This window comes from Oncorhynchus gorbuscha, linkage group LG01 (genome assembly GCF_021184085.1).
Source record: "Oncorhynchus gorbuscha isolate QuinsamMale2020 ecotype Even-year linkage group LG01, OgorEven_v1.0, whole genome shotgun sequence".
NCBI lineage: Eukaryota > Metazoa > Chordata > Actinopteri > Salmoniformes > Salmonidae > Oncorhynchus > Oncorhynchus gorbuscha.
Window position 1 is genome coordinate 47024498 of NC_060173.1, and position 21341 is coordinate 47045838.

Here is a 21341-nt window from a genome sequence, read left to right on the forward strand (position 1 = left end):
GTTTAGAGCTTGAGGTAGTCACCTCATACATTTACTTGGGAGTATGGCTAGGCTGTGCACTGTCCTTCTCTCAGCACATATCAAAGCTGCAGGCTAAAGTTAAATCTAGACTTGGTTCCCTCTATCGTAATCGCTCCTCTTTCACCCCAGCTGCCAAACTAATCCTGATCCAGATGACCATCCTACCCATGCTAGATTACGGAGACACATTTTATAGATCGGTAGGTAAGGGTGCACTCAACTGGCTAGATGTTCTTTACCATTCGGCAATCACATTAGCTACCAATGCTCCTTATAGGACACATCACTGCACTCTACTCCTCTGTAAACTTGTCAACTCTGTATACCTATTGCAAGACCCACTGGTTGATGCTTATTTATAAAACCCTCTTCGGCCTCACTCCCCCCTATCTGAGATATCTACTGCAGCCCTCATCCTCCACATACAACACCCGTTCTGCCAGTCACATTCTGTTAAAAGTCCCCAAAGCACACACATCCCTGGTTCGCTCCTCTTTTCAGTTCGCTGCAGCTAGCGACTGGAACGAGCTGCAACAAACACTCAAACTGGACCGTTTTATCTCAATCTCTTCATTCAAAGATGATTATGGACACTCTTACTGACAGTTGTGGCTGCTTTGTGTGATGTATTGTCTCTATCTTCTTGACCTTTGTGCTGTCGACTGTGCCCAATAATGTTTGTACCATGTTTTGTGTTGCTACCATGCTGTGTTGCTACCATGCTGTGTTGTCATGTTTTGCTGCCTTGCTATGTTGTCGTCTTAGGTCTCTCTTAATGTAGTGTTGTGTTGTCTCTCTTGTTGTGATGTGTGTTTTTTCCTATATTTATATTGTATTTGTTTTTAATCCCAGGTCCCCGTCCCCGCATGAGGCCTTTTGCCTTTTGGTAGGCCGTCATTGTAAATAATAATTTGTTCTTAACTGGCTTGCCTAGTTAAATAAATAAAAGTATTGTCTGTAGGTTGATGAGGGGAAAAAAATATTTAATCAATTTTAGAACAAGGCTGTAATGTAACAAAATGTGGAATAAGTCAAGGGGTCTGAATACTTTCCAGATGGACTGTATATATGGATGATTTATAAAGCCAGGCACATTTAACAGTTGGGCTATTGATTATAGACCTAATTAAATTGGTGTTTCCGCTCTCCTCAATTTTATCAGACAATTAAGGCAAGGGCTTTTTCCTCTTCTGCTTACCCCGCTGCGTCGTCTGCCGCATTGTACTCAACACCAATATGCTGGTTAACTTTTCTATTATTCACATAGCAACATAGGGAAAGGCAGCAACTCTACGGCGCACCGAAGATTGTTTCAGAGCCGCGGACAGTGACCGCTATCCAATGCTGGAGAAAGCGCATGTTATAAAATAATATATTTATTAATGTTGCACCATTATTTTTGCATAATATAACCATGTACAATTGAAGTATCACATGTTTTAAAGTGATTGAGTGTGCCATCCCCATGGCCTCCATAATGAATTACTCCACTGAAACAGGTGTGAATCAGACAGGTGTCTTGTGCACCATGAAGAAGAAAAAATATTTTTGCGACTGCTTGACTAAAGAAATCTTAGTCGACAAACAGCCTATCGACCCGACAACTAAATGGGGTCAGCCCTAAAGGTAATTGACTCACTTTTTGTCCTGAATAGAAAGTGTTATATTTGGGGCAAATACAACACAGTAAAGTACCACGCTCCAGATTTTCAAGCATAGTTGTAGCTGCATCATGTCATGGGTGTGCTTGTAATCGTTAAGGTTTGGGGGAGTTTTTCAGGATAAAAAAGAAACGGAATGGAGCTAAGTACAGGCAAAATCCTAGAGGAAAACCTGGTTCAGTCTGCTTTCCACCAGACACTGACACTTGGAGTTGAAACCTAAAACACAAGACCAAATCTACACTGGAGTTGCTTACCAAGAAGACAGTGAATGTTCCTCAGTCGCAACTTAAATATGCTTGAAAATCTATGGCAAGACCTGAACATGGTTGTCTAGCAATGATCAACAACCATTTTTTGTAACACAAAAGTCAGGCAGTGTGAATACTTTCTGAAGGCACTGTAATCTGAAACACAACCAAAACAAACTGCAAATGCAGATAAACAAGTTCATTGCGTGATACGAATATGGGACCAAATACTATACTTTTGACTACTTTAATACACACAAGTGAATTTGTCAAAATACTTATGACACCTTCAAATGAGGAGACATTACTTTCTAAATGGTAAGACAGATATGCATGAAAATAACCTGAAATAAAAGGTGATATTCTGTGCTGTCGCCTCATATGAAATGTTTGATCTAAAAAATGCTGGAATATAGAGCCAAATTAAACGTATTAGCTTCACCGCTCAAATAAATACATAGGGAAGTGTATATGCCTAACTTTATATCTGTGCCTTAGCATTGATGGTGTTATTATTATCCTTGAAATTGAATACCCAAATTCCTGTGTGATTTGTAAAACATGATATATGAACAGCCTGAATGTGCAGTTGTGTTATTGATAAAGGCATTGTCATCTCTGGCTGTTCTTGTTTCCAGTCCTCCCTCCTCTCATTATGTGGTTTATCTCTTCTCTTCTTCCAGATGCTCTCGTCTCCCTCACCGTCGTCATCAGGTCAACTGTCCCAGCTTGGTGCCAGTTTATACGGCCCACAGAGTAAGCTGACTGCATCTGTTTTCAGGGTCTTTCCTACTAAGTCCATAATACATTTATGTCTGTAACAATTTGGTAGTCAAGTCATACCTGGAGCAATTTGATCATTACAAATAATTACCCGATATACCTGTTTAGGATTGGGTATATTTAAATCAGACTTCAGCACTATTCCCTTAGACACTTCTTGTTGATCTCAAAAGATTACTTTAAGAGATATCCAATCTATTGGTCACTTTGGAAGTTGGTAAGAGAGACCCATGTTTACTGTTTCTATTTCTCGCGTTGCAGGTGCACTAGGCTTCTCGATAAGGGGCATGGGAAACAACACTCAGTTAAACCGCAGCTTAACGCAAGGCACCCAGCTACCGAGCCATATCACCCCCACCACGGGGGTGCCCACCATGTCCCTCCATACCCCGCCCTCGCCAAGCAGGTGTGTTTAAGAGATGAGACGTGAGACAGAGATGCTGGAGAGAGAGATATAGCTTTGGCAATGTAAACATACGTTTCCCATGCCAATAAAGCCCATTGAATTGAGATATTCTGGAGACAGACATATAACACATAAGCCAGTGTGCCATGGAATCATTATTCTGCTGCTAATTAGTTAGCCAGTCAGTTCAGTTCAGTGGTTGCAGAGCAGGACAGGACATTTATTAGTAAAATCATCATCTGGCTTCATATCAACCCATTCTGTCCTCCCATCTATCTCCAACCCATGATGTGTCCTCCGCAGGGGGATCCTGCCGATGAACTCGAGGAACATGCTGAACCACTCCCAGGTGGGCCAGGGCATCGGGATGGTCAGCAGCAGGACCAACAGCATGGGCAGCTCAGGGCTGGGCAGCCCCAACCGCAACTCCCCCAGTATCATCTGTATGCCCAAACAGCAGCCTGCACGGCAGCCCTTCACCATCAACAGGTACACAGTGACACGGTCTGGCTGGCCATACAATTGAAAGATCTGCTGTTCTCAACTCTGTATAAAAGTATAAATCAATCGTTTTTTGTGATGATTGGAAATAGATATTAAGGTGCTCCAGTTGGAGGCTAAAGTTGTCCTCTGTATTTCTGTAGCATGTCAGGATTCGGGATGAACCGGAACCAGGCGTTTGGGATGAACAACTCGTTATCAAGCAACATCTTCAATGGCACAGGTTAGTAGTGTGTCACTTCATAATAACCAACTATCTGATGCTCAGTCTGGCCATTGATTGATTTCATCAGTATTTGTAACGTTCACTTTCCTATCCATTCACACAATCTATAAGACACACAGTCAGCATGAATAGTAACGTACATTTACCTACCCATATGGCTTTCTTACAAGTCTTTAACCCTCCCTCTCACAGACGGTAGTGAAAACGTGACGGGGCTAGACCTGTCCGACTTCCCTGCTTTAGCAGACAGGAGCCGGAGGGAAGGAAGCGGAAACCCAACGCCGCTACTCAACCCACTAGCTGGAAGGGCCCCTTATGGTAAGACGTCTTTGTAGCACACTAGTAAGGAATTATATTTGTGGGCTAATCTAGTGGTGCTACCTATAGTAAGGGCTCAACGTAGTGCACTAGAAAGGACTCATTGTTAATGCACTAGGCTTGGATGCTAAAGGCACTTGGCAGTGCATGTGTAAAAAGCATCGGACTCATCACGTTACTGTGGGCCAGTCAGTACTGCTCGACATATTCTCATTGTAAATACTCAGTTCACTTGTCTCTCTTCAAAACAGTGGCGAGTCATGTGATGAAGAAAGGGAAAAGGCCTTGTCCAATGGGGTGTGTGTGTGTGTGTGTGTGTGTGTGTGTGTGTGTGTGTGTGTGTGTGTGTGTGTGTGTGTGTGTGTGTGTGTGTGTGTGTGTGTGTGTGTGTGTGTGTGTGTGTGTGTGTGTGTGTGTGTAGCCACCAATTGGGCAAGTTCTCCCACTTAAAAAGATGAGGCCTGTAATTTTCATCATAGGTACACTTCAACTATGACAGACAAAATGAGGGGAAAAATCCAGAAAATCACATTGTAGGATTTTTAATGAATTTATTTGCAAATTATGATGGAAAATAAGTATTTGGTCACCTACAAACAAGCAAGATTTCTGGCTCTCACAGACCTGTAACTTCTTCTTTAGGAGGCTCCTCTGTCCTCCACTCATTACCTGTATTAATGGCACCTGTTTGAACTTGTTATCAGTATAAAAGACACCTGTCCACAACCTCAAACAGTCACACTCCAAACTCCACAATGGCCAAGACCAAAGAGCTGTCAAAGGACACCAGAAACAAAATTGTAGACCTGCAGAAACACACGGGGGGACCTAGTGAATGACCTGCAGGGAGCTGGGACCAAAGTAACAAAGCCTACCATCAGTAACACACTACGCCGCCAGGGACTCAAATCCTGCAGTGCCAGACGTGTCCCCCTGCTTAAGCCAGTACATGTCCAGGCCCGTCTGAAGTTTGCTGGAGAGCATTTGGATGATCCAGAAGAAGATTGGGAGAATGTCATATGGTCAGATGAAACCAAATTAGAACTTTTTGGTAAAAACTCAACTCGTCGTGTTTGGAGGACAAGGAATGCTGAGTTGCATCCAAAGAACACCATACCTACTGTGAAGCATGGGGGTGGAAACATCATGCTTTGGGGCTGTGTTTCTGCAAAGGGACCAGGACGACTGATCCGTGTAAAGCAAAAAATGAATGGGGCCATGTATCGTGAGATTTTGAGTAAAAACCTGCTTTGATCAGCAAGGGCATTGAAGATGAAACGTGGCTGGGTCTTTCAGCATGACAATGATCCCAAACACACTGCCCGGGCAACAAAGGAGTTGCTTCGTAGGAAGCATTTCAAGGTCCTGGAGTGGCCTAGCCAGTCTCCAGATCTCAACCCCATAGAAAATCTTTGGAGGGAGTTGAAAGTCCGTGTTGCCCAGCAACAGCCCCAAAACATCACTGCTCTAGAGGAGATCTGCATGGAGGAATGGGCCAAAATACCAGCAACAGTGTGTGAAAACCTTGTGAAGACTTACAGAAAACGTTTGACCTCTGTCATTGCCAACAAAGGGTATATAACAAAGTATTGAGATAAACTTTTGTTATTAACCAAATACTTATTTTCCACCATAATTTGCAAATAAATTCATAAAAAATCCTTATAAATCATTTTTTTCCTTATTTTGTCTGTCATAGTTGAAGTGTACCTTTGATGAAAATTACAGTCCTCATCTTTTTAAGTGGGAGAACTTGCACAATTGGTGGCTGACTAAATACTTTTTTGCATATATATATACTGCTAAAAAAAATAAAGGGAACACTAAAATAACACATCCCAGATCCAAATGAATGAAATATTGTCATTAAATACTTTTTTATTTACATGGTTGAATGTGCTGACAACAAAATCACATCAAAATGATCAATGGAAATCAAATGTATCAACCCATGGAGGTCTGGATTTGGAGTCACACTCAAAATTAAAGTGGAAAAACCACACTACAGGCTGATCCAACTTTGATGTAATGTCCTTAAAACAAGTCAAAATGGGGCTCAGTAGTGTGTGTGGCCTCCACGTGCCTGTATGACATCCCTACAATGCCTGGGCATGCTCCTGATGAGGTGGCAGATGGTCTCCTGAGGGATCTCCTGAGGGATCTCCTCCCAGACTTGGACTAAAGCATCCGCCAACTCCTGGACAGTCTGTGGTGGATGGAGCGAGACATGATGTCCCAGATGTGCTCAATTGGAATCAGGTCTGGGGAACTGGCGGGCCAGTCCATAGCATCAATGCCTTCCTCTTGCAAGAACTGCTGACACACTCCAGCCACATGAGGTCTAGCATTGTCTTGCATTAGGAGGAACCCAGGGCCAACCGCACCAGCATATGGTCTCACAAGCGGTCTGAGGATCTCATCTCGGTACCTAATGGCAGTCAGGCTACCTCTGGCGAGCACATGGAGGGCTGTGTGGTCCCCCAAAGAAATGCCACCCCACACCATGACTGACCCACCGCCAAACCGGTCATGCTGGAGGATGTTGCAGGCAGCAGAACGTTCTCCACGGCGTCTCCAGACTGTCACGTTTGTCACATGTGCTCAGTGTGAACCTGCTTTCATCTGTGAAGAGCACAGGGCGCCAGTGGCGAATTTGCCTATCTTGGTGTTCTCTGGCAAATGAAAAACGTCCTGCACGGTGTTGGGCTGTAAACACAACCCCCAACTGTGGATGTCGGGCCCTCATACCACCCTCATTGAGTCTGTTTCTGACCGTTTGAGTAGACACATGCACATTTGTGGCCTGCTTGAGGTCATTTTGCAGGGCTCTGGCAGTGCTCCTCCTGCTCCTCCTTGCACAAAGGCGGAGGTTGCGGTCCTGCTGCTTGGTTGTTGCCCTCCTACGGCCTCCTCCACGTCTCCTGATGTACTGGCCTGTCTCCTGGTAGCGCCTCCATGCTCTGGACACTACGCTGACAGACATAGCAAACCTTCTTGCCACAGCTCGCATTGATGTGCCATGCTGGATGAGCTGCACTACCTGAGCTTGTGTGGGTTGTAGACTCCACTCCGTCTCATGCTACCACTAGAGTGAAAGCACCGCCAGCATTCAAAAGTGACCAAAACCTTAGCCAGGAAGCATAGGAACTGAGAAGTGGTCTGTGGTCCCCACCTGCAGAACCACTCCTTTATTGGGGGTGTCTTGCTAATTGCCTATAATTTCCACCTGTTGTCTATTCCATTTGCACAACAGCATGTGAAGTTTATTGTCAATCAGTGTTGCTTCCTAAGTGGACAGTTTGATTTCACAGAAGTGTGATTGACTTGGAGTTACATTGTGTTGTTTAAGTGTTCCCTTTATTTTTTTTGAGCAGTGTATATATGTGTGTGTGTGTGTGTGTGTGTGTGTGTGTGTGTGTGTGTGTGTGTGTGTGTGTGTGTGTGTGTGTGTGTGTGTGTGTGTGTGTGTGTGTGTGTGTGTGTGTGTGTGTGTATCTCTCCCAAGGCTAAACTTCTTTCTCATTGTGGTGATTTATTTAAGAAGCCTCTTCTCTTCATCTCATGACCTCATCAGTTGGCATGGTGACGAAGCCATCGAATGAGCCGACGCAGGATTTCTCCATCCACAATGAGGACTTCCCTGCACTGCCTGGTCCCAACTACAAGGACCCCACGTTGAGCAATGATGACAGCAAGACAGTGAGTAATGCAGACACAGGCTTACTTTAGCCTGGTAGTCAGTCTGTTTTCCTTGGTCGTTGTCATGCCAAACATGGTTAAAGCTGAAATGGACAGGCAACCAGGCAAGGCCTCCTTATATTAAGCAGCAACAGCTACTGCATATTCAAGTGTTTCACCATGTATATATGTCTAATATAATGGCGCCGGGGGGGGGATGTCCGCCTTTTTACGGGCTCCTAACCAACTGTGCTATTTGGTTTGTTTTTTCGCATTGTTTATAACTTATTTTGTACATAAAGTTGCTACTACCGTCTCTTATGACCGAAAAGAGCTTCTGGGCATCAGAACAGCAATTACTCACCTCGAACTGGACAAAGATTTTTGTCTTTTAATGAGTCTGACGCAAAGGATATACTGCTCTCCGGAGAACGAGCCCAGACCCCGTCATTTGCATGAAGAAAAGGCGGAGATACAGAGGGAGAAGGTCGGGGTGCCTTGTTAGGAAAACAGTCTCGATGATCTACCGTCGCGACTATCCTATCAGCGGGACATTAAAAACAGTAATATCTTATGTTTCACTGAGTCGTGACTGAACGATGACATTTACATTTACATTTAAGTCAGTTAGCAGACGCTCTTATCCAGAGCGACTTACAAATTGGTGCATTCACCTTATGACATCCAGTGGAACAGTCACTTTACAATAGTGCATCTAAATCTTAAAGGGGGAGGGGGGGGGTGAGAGGGATTACTTATCCTATCCTAGGTATTCCTTAAAGAGGTGGGGTTTCAGGTGTCTCCGGAAGGTGGTGATTGACTCCGCTGTCCTGGCGTCGTGAGGGAGTTTGTTCCACCATTGGGGGGGCCAGAGCAGCGAACAGTTTTGACTGGGCTGAGCGGGAACTGTACTTCCTCAGTGGTAGGGAGGCACGGATAATATAGAGCTGGCTGGGTTTTCTGTGCATTGGCAGGACAGAGCAGCTACGTCTGGTAAGACGAGGGGCGGGGGTGTGTGTCTATTTGTCAATAACAACTGGTGAGCGATGTCTACTATTAAAGAAGTCTCAAGGTATTGCTCGCCTGAGGTAGAGTACCTCATGATAAGCTGTAGACCACACTATCTACCAAGAGTTCTCATCTATATTATTCGTGGCCGTCTATTTACCTCCACAAACCAATACTGGCGCTAAGGCCGCATTCAACGAGCTGTAAATGCTCATTCAGAAGCGGCGCCCACAGTGGCCGGGGACTTTAATGCAGGCATACTTTAAATCCGTTTTTTACCTTAAATCCGTTTTACCTAATACCATACCTATACCACCTCAGTCACCAGCTTCTTCAATAAGTGCATTGATGACGTCGTCCCCACAGTGGCCGTATGTACATATCCCAACCAGAAGCCATGGGTTACAGGCAACATTCGTACCAAACTAAAGGCTAGAGCTGCCGCTTTCAAGGAGTGGGAAGTGTTTTCACTGACATTTTCAACCTCTCCCTGATTGAGTCTGTAATACCCACATGAGACAGACCTGGTGCCAGGACAACTTCCTCTCCCTCAATGTGACTACAGGAAAAGGATGGCCGAACAGGCCCCCATTAACATCAACAGAGCTGTGGTGGAGCGAGTCGAGAGTTTCAAGTTCCTTGGTATCCACATTACCAAAAAACTATCATGGTCCAAACACACCAAGGAAGTCGTGAAGAGGGCACGACAACACCTTTCCCCCTCTGGAGACTGAAAAGATTTGACATGGGTCCCCAGATCCTCAAAAAGTTATACAGATGCACCATTGAGAGCATCCTGACCGGTTGCATCACCGCCTGGTATGGCAACTGCTCGGCATCTGACCGCAAGGCACTACAGAGGGTAGTGCGTACGGCCCAATATCACTGGGGCCAAGCTTCCGGCCATCCAAGACCTGTATACTAGGCGGTGTCAAAGGAAGGCCCATAAAATTGTCAACGACTCCAGTCACCTAAGTCATAGACTGTTCTCTCTGCTACCTCACCTCAGTAAATATTTTCTAAATTCTTGAACTGCATTTTTGGTTAAGGGCTTGTAAGTAAGCATTCCATGTTTTTTTTGTTGCTTTGTTCAGAACCTAAATTCTACAGGCAAGAGCACATCCAGTGCAGATGGGCCTATGTTCCCCGGAGACAAGACGACCTCAGCACAGAACAACAACCAGAAGAAAGGGATCCAGGTGTTACCTGACGGTGAGCCTTCTCAACCAATCACACCTCTCGGTCTCGACCTGGGTGGGTTTTGAGATGGTTTCTACGTGACTGTTGGCCAGTGGAAAGCTGTACTTGTTGATTATAATTTTGTGTTGATTTTCCTTCATCTGTAGGGCGGGTGACGAACATTCCCAGGGGAATGGTGACGGACCAGTTTGGAATGATCGGCTTGCTGACATTTATTAGAGCGGCGGAGACGGACCCAGGCATGGTGCACCTGGCACTGGGAAGTGACCTCACAACATTGGGACTCAACCTCAACTCTCCAGAGTAAGATGGCTGCCCTGTCTCAATATTAGGTTGAGGGGATACATCATTCAAAAATTTAAGTTTTGTCAGATGTTCTTTATCGTCAAAGTGGTTAAGTCCATTTTGAGAGTAACATGTCCCTTCCTCTCCTGACAGAAACCTGTACCCCAAGTTTGCTTCCCCCTGGGCATCAGCACCGTGTCGACCTCAAGACATTGGTAAGATATTATCCTGACCACACACACCAAGACACATACACCTGTGCAGACACAAAGAAGGCGCCGAAGAACATGGCTGACGTTTTACATTCTCCCAACCAATTGTGCTATTTTGTTAATTTTTGTGTGTTTTGTGTAACTTATTTTTTAACTTATTGTGTTCATAATGTTACTGCTAACTTCTGGACATCAGAAAAGCGATTACTCACCGCAGACTGTAGGAAACTTTTTTTCCTTTAATGAGTCCGACTAGAAGGATATCCTGCTTTCAGTGGAACAGGCCCAGATCTACGCCTTTTGCGCGAAGAAAAGATGCCGGAGAAGAGGTCGCAGATCGGGCACCCTTCTGAGAATCCGGAGGCAAGCAAGTAACTCCCATTGCACGTTAGCAAGAACAATGGAAGGCAATCATTGGAAAATAAAACTGATGACCTACGATTAAGATTATCCTACCAACGGGACATTAAAAACTGTAACATCTTATGTTTCACCGAGACGTGGCTGAACGAAGATACTGACAATATAGAGCTGGCAGGATTTTCCATGCACCAGCAGAACAGAGATGCTACCGCTGGTAAGACGAGGGGTGGGGGTGTGTCTTTTTGTCAATAACATCTGGTGCAGAATGTCTAATATTAAAGAAGTCTCGAGGTATTGCTCACCTGAGGTAGAGTGCCTGATGATAAGCTGTAGACCACACTATCTACCAAGAGAGGTCTCATCTGTATTATTCATAGGCGTCTATTTACCACCACAAAGCGAAGCTGGCACTAAGACCGCTCTCAACCAACTCTATAAGGTCATAAGCAAAGAAGGAATTACGCTCCTAGTGGCCAAGGAATTTAATGCAGACAAACTTAATTCAGTTTTACCAAATTTTTACCAGCATGTTGCATGTACAACCAGGGGGTTAAAAACCCTAGACCACCTTTACTCCACACACAGAGATGCATACAAAGCTCTCCCCCACCCTCCGTTTGGCAAATCTGACCATAATTCTATCCTCTGCCCTGTGGCACTCAAGTTGGTAGCCATTAAGTGCTTTGAAAGGCTGGTCATGGCTCACATCAACAGCATCCTCCTGGACACCCTAGACCCACTCCAATTAGCATATAACCCCAACAGATACACAGATGATGCAATCCCAATTGTACTCCACACTGCCCTTTCTCACCTGGACAAAAATAACATCTACGTGAGAATGCTGTTCATTGACTACAGCTCAGCGTTCAACACCATAATGCCCACAAAGCTCATCACTAAGTTAAGGACTCTGGGACTAAACACCTCCCTCTGGACTTGCTGAAGTGCCACTCCCAGGTGGTAAGAGTAGGCAACAATACATCTGCCATGCTGGTCCTTAACACTAGGGCCCCTCAGGGATGTGTACTTAGTCCCCTCCTGTATTCCCTGTTCACCCACGACTGCGTGGCCAAATACGACTCCAACACCATCATTAAGTTTGCTGACGACACAACAGTGGTAGGCCTGATAACCGACAACGATGAGACGGACTATAGGGAGGAGGTCAGAGAACTGGCAGTGTTGTGCCAGGACAACAACCTCTCCCTCAGTGTGAGCAAGACTAAGGAGCTGATCGTGGAAAAGCCGGCCCGAACCGGCCCCCATTAGCATCGACGGGTTATAGTGGAGCTGTTCGAGAGTTTCAAACATACCAAGACAGTCGTGAAGAGGGCATGACAAAACATTTTACCACTCAGGAGACTGAAAAGATTTGGCATTGGCCCCCAGATCCTCAAGTTCTACAGCTGCGCCATTGAGAGCATCTTGACCGGTTGCATCACCGCCTGGTATGGCAACTGCTCGGGCACCTGACTGCAAGGCGCTACAGAGGGTAGTGCGAACGGCGGCCCAGTACATCACTGGGTCCAAGCTTCCTGCCATCCATGACCTAGGCGGTGTCGGAGGGAAGCCCATAAAATTCAGTCACCCAAGTTGTAGAATTTCTTCCCCTGCTACTGCACGACAAGCGGTACCGGAGCACCAAGTCTAGGACCAAAAGGCTCCTCGACATCTTCTACCCCCAAGCCATAAGACTGCTGAACAATTCATAAAATTGCCACCGGACAATTTATTTTGACCCCCCAGTCCCCCCCCCCCCCCCCCCCCCCCACACCCTTTTTTTTGCACTGCTGGTTGTTTTGTTACCTATGCAGTAATTTCGCCCCCACCTACATGTACGGATTATCTCAACTAGCAAGTACCCCCGCACACTGACTCGGTACCGATGCCCCCTGTATATAGCCTCGTCATTCTTATTGTGTTACTTTTTTATTTTAGTCTTCTTGGTAAATTTCTTCTTCTTGAACTGCACTGTTGGTTAAGGGCTTGTAAGTAAGCATTTCACTGTAAAATCTGCACTTGTTGTATTCGGCGCATGTGACACAGTTTGATTTGACCAGGATAGTCCACTCATTTGCCACAATTGCCACTGTTTTCCACCAAGACGCACGCACACACACCCGCACTCCGCACCTAGCCTTTTAGTGACCCTGGTGCCGCCTCTCTTTCAGACTTCCACGTCCCGTCTGAGTACTTAACCAACATTCACATACGGGACAAGGTAGGTGATGAATCAGTCATCTAATCAGTTTGTGTAACACCCTCTTTCATGATGTATTGATCTTATGCTCTTGAAGAAAGCACAATGTCATCATCGGATAAATGAATGATGGTGTTGATAAAGATGTCTCTCCTCAGCTGGCAGCTATTAAACTGGCTCGTTACGGTGAAGATCTGTTGTTCTATCTGTACTACATGAACGGAGGAGACCTGCTACAGCTCCTGGCAGCAGTAGAGCTGTAAGTAGCACATCCAAACTACTACTGAAGGCATTTAACTTAGTTTGTAGTATTTAGTGCCTTGCTAATCTTTTATTTATAAATGATTAGACTCCTCTCAAAAGTGATTTTGTTTTAGAGATTTTACATCACCTTAACTCCCAGCATCACTTTTTGGTTTTCTTCCAATAGTTGTCCAAAGTACCACAGTTCTTTCCATAGGTTGTTATCAATAAGCGATTTGTGCGTATTTTCTTTGACTTGACTGTGCAGTAATGGGATTTCTTTCTTTCCTGCCTGGTGTTGGTGCAGCTTCAACCGGGACTGGCGGTACCACAAGGAGGAGCGGGTGTGGATCACGCGGGCGCCGGGTATGGAGCCCACACTAAAGACCAACACCTACGAGAGGGGAACCTACTATTTCTTTGATTGTCTTAACTGGAGGAAGGTAGCCAAGGTAAAGGTATTGGCTTTAGTATCCACTACCCTAAATCAATACACTAAACATTAAAGGGATAGTCCGAGATTTTGGCAATCTACTTCCCAAAAGTCAGATTAACCTCTAGTATACAATTTGTATGTCTCAGCGTCCAGTATGAAATAAGTTAAATTTATTTTTGTGAGCCAATGCAAACTACAGTTAGTGCAATGCTAACCAGAGTTAGCAGGCTACCTGCTTTCATAGACGTCTTCAAACTGCATGCAGAAACATAAAAATGGTATCCTTGAGTTCATCTGACTCTGGGGAAGTAGATAAAGGGCTTCTTTTCTAAAATGTCGAACTATCCCTTTAAGAGAGAGCATTATCTGTGTGTGCCTTTTTCGATTTAGATGTATGCCATGAGTTGTGTATCTCCTTTGATGGAGTTACGTGCTTTACGTACTAGTTTTGTTTTGGGAACTTTTAAGAGTTTTTAACGTTGGTTGTGACCCTCAAGAAAGGCTTGTAAAAGGGCTCAAGGTAGGCCTTCAGTATCTCTCGGTTACTGGTGATGTCACACTGGGTTTTTAGTCCAGTAGTTCAGTAGTTTTATCAGTAGTCTCACTCGGGCCATATAAACTCAGCAGGAGTCTTCCATTACTGATTGTGTGTTCTCAATCCCTTTAGGAGTTCCACCTGGAGTACGACAAGCTAGAAGAGAGGCCCCACGTCCCGTCTACCTTCAACTACAACCCAGCCCAGCAGGCCTTCTGAGGCCCAAGTACAGTATAGTCCCAGGAGTACTGCTGTCCCTGCACCCCTCCCTCCCAGCCTGAGGAGGGTGCTGTGGCCCAGGCATCCATCCTGGTTTTTATTCCTTGAGGATCTGGTTAAAATGACTGCAGAGGAGGTCCTCACCACTGCATAAGGGTGGGGAAAACTGAGCCCTGCCTTTCCCAAATTATGTGCTGCCCAAACACCCACACTTGTTCTGTTTTTATTCCTTTAATGTCCTTGTTTTTTGAGGTGGGAGTTGAGCAGGGTCTGTGTTTTGTTTACCTCTGAATCAGAAGACTGACTATACCGGCACACTTTACAGTGACAAAACAAGGGTTATTATGACACATTTTTTCATCAACAAAAAAGTGACAAAGGCGGGGAAGGCTAAACCAACAAGTACCATCCCACACGTGAGAACGAAAGGGTCCGGAAGAAATGCAATGTTCGTTGTTGCACTATTTAGTAATAAAAGAACACAAAGATTGTTTGTGCTTTTTTATGTGAAAACACTTCCTCCTGTTTTGTTTTGTAAAGATCAGCAGCCTGTCTACACCTCTCTCTTTCCATCTCTCCTCTTGTAAATTCCCTCTTTTCTCCTCAACCGGCCCCACATCTTTCTTTCCTTTTGACGGGTATTTTCTGTCTGGCTTCAAAATAGACACAGATCGGATACTTTTTTAGTGAATGTTCTCACAACCTGTGGACAACCCGTACAAGGGTTGTTAGAAAACCTACCCAGCTTCATTGTTCCAGAGCAAGCAAAACACTTTCCAGTCTTTGTTACGATTTTGTAATAAACGTGTAAAAAAAAAAAGTATTTTTATGTTTGAACATCACATGAATACTGATATGTATGTATGAATCTGTATATATTATATATATATGTGTGTGTGTGTGTGTGTGTATATACATATACATTATATATATATATATATATATAATGTGTATGTGTGTATATATATATATATTTTGGAGAAAAAAATTGCTCTGCCTTGTACCTTGTTTTTAGGAGGTCAGCGTGGATGCAATATGTGGATAAAATTGGACATTTCTGTATCTGCTGGACAGGGCGTCGCACTCGGAGCCGTGAGCACTTACGACGAAGAATTACAAATAAAAAAGACAAACAAGGAAATACCTGATTCTTCTGAGCTAAAACAAGGAAATCCACCCCCCCAAACAAACCAACTAATCAGTCTAAAGCAAGAGGACAGACTGACACATTTCACTTAAAGCTGTTTAAACAGCAGCATTTCATAGGAAATGGAAAAGTGAATAATTTTAAGAATAATGAATACAGATCAATCTTGTATTTTCTGACGTTCAAAGCCTCTTTTCTTTGTAATAAAGCGGAAAAGGCTTTCCTGAACTACAATTGTGTGGCGTCTGGTTTCTGAGGGAAGGAGACATTTCTGACATTTGAAATCTTCACGAGTCTTGATGAAAACCAAACAAATTTGACACAATTTATATGAAATTATATCCCCCTTCCAGTTGTATATGTATTACTGACCTACTGATACACATAATTCAAGGGACAGTCACAGACAGGACCATCCATCTCCGGTCCAGTGGTATTGAATGACAGAAGGAGTAGGAAGGGATATAATGTGTAGGGCTAATACAGTGCCTTCAGAAGGTATTCAGACCCCTTGACTTTTTATTTTACAAATGTTACTTTACAGCAGGGCTGCCCAACCCTCTTCCTGCAGATCTACTGTAGGTTTTCAGTCCATCCCTAATTTAGCATATCTGATTCAGCTAGGTAACGTCTTGTTGAGCAGCTAATTAGTAGAATCGGGTGTGTTAAATTAGGGTTGGACTGACATTTTTGCAAATGCATTTATTCACACAAGCATTCAGACACTTTGCTATGAGAAATTTAGATCAGGTGCATCTTTCCATTGATCATCCTTGAGATGTTTCTACAACTTGTTTTGAGTCCACCTGTGTAAATTTAATTGATTGGACATGGTTTGGAAAGGCACACAACTGTCTATATAAGGTCCCATAGTTGACAGTGCATGTCAGAGCAAAAACCAAGCCATGAGGTAGAAGGAATTGTCTGTAGAGCTCTGAGACAGGATTGTGTTGAGGCACAGATCTGAGGAAGGGTACCAAAAAGATTCTGCAGCATTGAAGGTCCCCAAGAACACAGTGGCCTCCATCATTCTCAAATGGAAGATGTTTAGAAACACCAAGACTTCTAAGAGCTGGCCGCCCAGCCAAACTGAGCAATCGGGGGAGAAGGCACTTGGTCAGGGAGGTGACCAAGAATCCGATGGTCACTCTAGACAGAGCTCTAGAGTTCCTCTGTGGAGATGGAGGACCTTCCAGAAGAACAACCATCTCTGCAGTAATCCACCAATCAGGCCTTTTTGGTAGAGTGGCCAGATGGAAGCCACTCCTCATTAAAAGGAACATGACAGCCCGCTTGGAGTTAGCCAAAAGACTCAGACCATGAGAAACAAGATTCTCTGATCTGATGAAACCAAGATTGTAATTTGGCCTGAATGTCACATCTGGAGGAAACCTGGCACCATCCCTAAGGTGATGCATGGTGGTGGCAGCATCAGGCTGTGGGGATGTTTTTCAGTAGCAGGGACTGGGAGACTAGTCAGGATTGAGGCAAAGATGAACGGAGGAAAGTACAGAGAGATCCTTGATGAAAACATTAATTATCTATCAATTAATTAAGGAATCTATCAATTAATTGATTAATCTATCAACAGGAGAACGACACAGGCAAGACAACGCAGGAGTGGCTTCGGGGCAAGTCTCTGAATTTCCTTGGGTAGCCCAGCCAGAGCCCGTACTTGAAACCGATCTCTGGAGAGACCTTAAAATATCTGTGCAGCAACGCTCCCCATCCAACCTGACAGAGCTTGAGAGGATATGCAGAGAAGAATGGGAGAAAATCCCCAAATACAGGTGTGCCAAGCTTGTAGTGTCATACCCAACAAGACTCGTTTGTAATCGCTGCCAAAGGTGCTTCAACAAAGTACTGAGTATGAATACTTATGTAAATGCGATATTTCTTTTTATATATATATATATAAACTAGCAAAAATGTATTTCTCTCAAATTCTGTGCACAAATGTGGTTATATCCCTGTTACTGAGCATTTCTCCTTTGCCAAGATAATCCATCTACCTAACAAGTGTGGCCTATCAAGAAGCTGATTAAACCACAAAATCATTATACAGGTGCACCTTGTGCTGGGAACACTAAACGACCACTCTAAAATGTTATGTTACACAACACAATGCCACATTGGCATGCTGACTGCAAGAATGTCTGACAGAGCTGTTGCCAGAGAATTCAATGTTAATTTCTCCTCCAATGTTGTTTTAGAGAATTTGACAGTACATCCAACCAGCCTCACAGCTGCAGACCACGTGTAAGTAACCATGCCAGCCCCAGACCTCCACATCTGTTTGTTTCACCTGCGGGATCATCTGGGGAGGGAGGGGGGTGTGCTGAGGAGTATTTCTGTCTGTAATAAAGCCCTTTCATGGGAGAAAAAAGCCCACCCATGGCTGCAACCCTGCCAAGTTATGTGAAATCCATAGATTAGGGCCGAATTAATTGATTTCCTTCTATGAACTGTAACTCAATAAAATCTTTGAAATTGTTGCATGTTGCACTTATATTTTCGTTCAGTATATAAGGGCTAGGCCAGCGATGGGCAACTCCAGTCATCTGGGGCCTGATTGGTGATACACTTTTTGCCCAAGCCCCAGCTAACACACCTCCAATAATCAACCTCATATTATGGTCTCCAGTTTAGAATGCAATTTGTTTAATCAGGTGTGTTAGCTATATGAAAAGGGCATTTTCTGATATCGGTATACGATGCTCGCTATGTTCTGTGTCTTTATTTCGTGTCAGGGACAACTGTAGCATTGTAGCTAAGCTGAATCCTAACCCCTTTCCTAACCTTAACCTTATTCTTCCAACCTGTTATTTAAACAAATAATCTGTGTTGAGAAACCATCTGTCTCAAAACACCGGAACTGACCAATGCCAGGCACCAATGGGCGTTTTCTGATATAAAGGAACAACCACATTAAGAAACACCCCGAATTACGGTCTGCAATTACACCCTATTGAGCTATTGGGCTTGGGGGAAAGTGTGACACCAATCAGGCTGCCCGAAGACTGGCATTTCCCATCCCTTGGCTGATAATTTATCATCCTTGTAATGGAGATGTGATTATCACAAAAAATAGGTTTTCATTGTTTTGTGATTAGTGCCTGTATCAGACCTCAGGATAAGATGCAGACAGTTCGAAGTAACAAAAGTTTATTACAAAAACAGGGGGCAGGCAAATGACAGGTCAAGGGCAGGCAGCGGTCAGTAATCCAGAGCAGAGTCCGAAAGGTACAGAACGGCAGTCAGGGTCAGGACAGGCAGAATGGTCAAAACTGGGAAAACAAGAAAGCAGGGACTAGAGCGATAACAGGAGTACGGGAAATACGCTGGTAGGCTTGACGAGACAAGACGAACTGGCTTACAGACAAACAGAGAACACAGGTATAAATACACAGGATAATGGGGAAAATGGGCGACACCTGGAGGGGGGTGGATCAGGGTGTGACAGCCTGTGCCTAATGAGGAATTATACAATACATTTCTTTAGAAATCAATTTTATTACTATGACCTTGTATCTGTAAGTATATGGTTAATGTACACAAATGCCTTGGATTTACAAAAGGTTAATAAAACAAAAAAGACATCCAAATTAGGATGTGACAAGCTGATGGCTGAAATGAACCAACCTGGGACCGGTTTCTCAAAATAATCTTAAAACCTCTACGGGATCGGTGTCCCTATACCGGGACGCTTGTTGCTAACGTGCGCTAATGTGACTAGAATGACGTTGTAAGTAACAGCCAACTTTCCAGGACATATGTTTTATATGTGCAGAAAGCGAAAATTCTTGTTAATCTGCTGTAACTGCACTGTCCAATTTACAGTTGCTATTACAGTGAAAAAATGCCATGGTATTGTTTGAGTGCACAACAACAAAAAACTTTTATCACGGCAACTGGTTTGATACATTCACCTCTGAAGGTAAATCTTTTACTTACATTCAGTAATCTTGCTCTGATTTGTCATCATGAGGGTCCTAGAGATAAAATGTAGCATGGTTTTGTTTGATAAAATCCATCTTTATACTCAAATGTAGGAACTGGGTTCTACAGTTTGAACCCCTGATGTTTCTGGCCCCACACCCATGCTGCCCGGACATCTAGATGTGTCTTTTCTGTCCGAATGCTAATTATCCATCTTGTATGACCATCCTGGGAGTGTGTAAACATTTTTTTTTATTACCATATTATTTGGTATGTTCTCTACAGTTATGTACTTAAATATTATTATTATATATTATTATGTATCAATTGACAAATTTGGCACATTTGTGCAGACTTAATTCAAAATGTTGTGCAGTAATGAAATGCTTCACTGGGTCAGTCTGAAACTTTGCACACACTGTTACCATCTGGTGGCCAAAATCGAAATTACACCTACACTCCTATGTCATTTTATGGCCTTTCTCTCCATTTCAAAGATAATGGAAAAAATAAATACATGTTTTTGTTTGTATTATCTTTTACCAGATCTAATGTGTTATATTCTCCGGCATTAATTTCACATTTCCACAAACTTCAAAGTGTTTCCTTTCAATTGATACCAAGAATATGCATATCCTTGCTTCAGGTCCTGAGTTACAGACAGTTAGATTTGGGTATGTCACTTCAGGTGAAAATTTAAAAAAAGATCAGATCCTCTAATTCCCTGCAATTCTAGACATTTTGCCATGACTTACATATAAACAGTTAACTTATTAATCATAACCTCGTATCATATCATCACTCTGAACAGTCGTAACTTCCTTGCATCTGCAAACACCTGAGCCTTACTTGTGATTCAAGACTACACAAATTGATTGATTTATTTATTTACTAGCTAATTAAATGGGAACACAGGATAAACATACACACTGAACCGGTTATTGACTGGAGACTTAATACGCTGAAAACAGGTCCCTCGCGGAATGACAACAACATGGATGCTTGTTAAAGAAGAGGGGGAGAGAGAGGGATGGAGGCATTTAACATTTCCACATTCAGAAACTACTCTCACCTACAGTAACTATATACGCTTTGAGAAAGAAATCATGAATGTATTTACATGAAATGCCGGGGCATCGTCGGACGCATCGATGGTTTCCCAGTGGTGTGATGAGAGTAGTGTAATATGATGGTTTGAGCAGAGTAACAGGATGGTCTTACTTAAATTTGCTTTCGAAGATACTTTACAGCTAATCAGCCGTACCAGTGATTGACCGGGAGGTGAATTTATCGCCTCCACCTCGTGTTAAGATTCAAAGTTCAAACCATTTTCAACGTGCAGCTGCAGCTTCACGCTTTTCTGGTCTAATGTGTTAACTTCTTCACCCATCTTTTATATCTTTGGCTCAAAAGGGGCGGCTCTGGCAGGCTGGCAGGCTGGCACGCTCCCTGACCTCACTCCGGAGTGGTGACTACTCACTGTGAAAAGTTCTGGAATACAATTATCTCTTATAACTTCTCAAATCACATCCGTCTCTTAACAAAATCACTTTAATAATTTTTCATATTGGTAATATATATATTACATATAGTATGGACAATGCATAGTATGGAAACTTCATACAGTATATGTAGTGGGTATACTTTCCAAGTTACTGTATTTCCTTTATAACATTTTGAATGACATCACAAAAGAACAAATAAAA

General features: G+C 43.6%; 1 protein-coding gene across 5 annotated transcripts in view; it reads left to right on the forward strand.

Moving 5' to 3' along the window:
• The window catches only part of LOC124038593 (CCR4-NOT transcription complex subunit 2-like), a 29476-nt gene extending 13546 nt beyond the window's left edge, over window positions 1–15930 (forward strand). The window contains exons 3-15 of one of the 5 annotated variants that reach the window (XM_046354646.1): window positions 2617–2689; window positions 2978–3122; window positions 3426–3611; window positions 3767–3846; window positions 4042–4167; window positions 7709–7866; window positions 9948–10065; window positions 10200–10356; window positions 10492–10553; window positions 13088–13137; window positions 13275–13375; window positions 13667–13817; window positions 14463–15930. In XM_046354646.1, the coding sequence (XP_046210602.1) occupies window positions 2617–2689; window positions 2978–3122; window positions 3426–3611; window positions 3767–3846; window positions 4042–4167; window positions 7709–7866; window positions 9948–10065; window positions 10200–10356; window positions 10492–10553; window positions 13088–13137; window positions 13275–13375; window positions 13667–13817; window positions 14463–14549 (1494 nt within the window). In that variant the 3' untranslated portion in view covers window positions 14550–15930. The remainder of the gene's footprint in view (window positions 1–2616; window positions 2690–2977; window positions 3123–3425; window positions 3612–3766; window positions 3847–4041; window positions 4168–7708; window positions 7867–9947; window positions 10066–10199; window positions 10357–10491; window positions 10554–13087; window positions 13138–13274; window positions 13376–13666; window positions 13818–14462) is intronic. The other 4 variants (XM_046354654.1, XM_046354670.1, XM_046354661.1 and 1 more) reach the window with 4 other exon arrangements.
• The last annotated feature ends 5411 nt before the right edge of the window (window positions 15931–21341 follow it).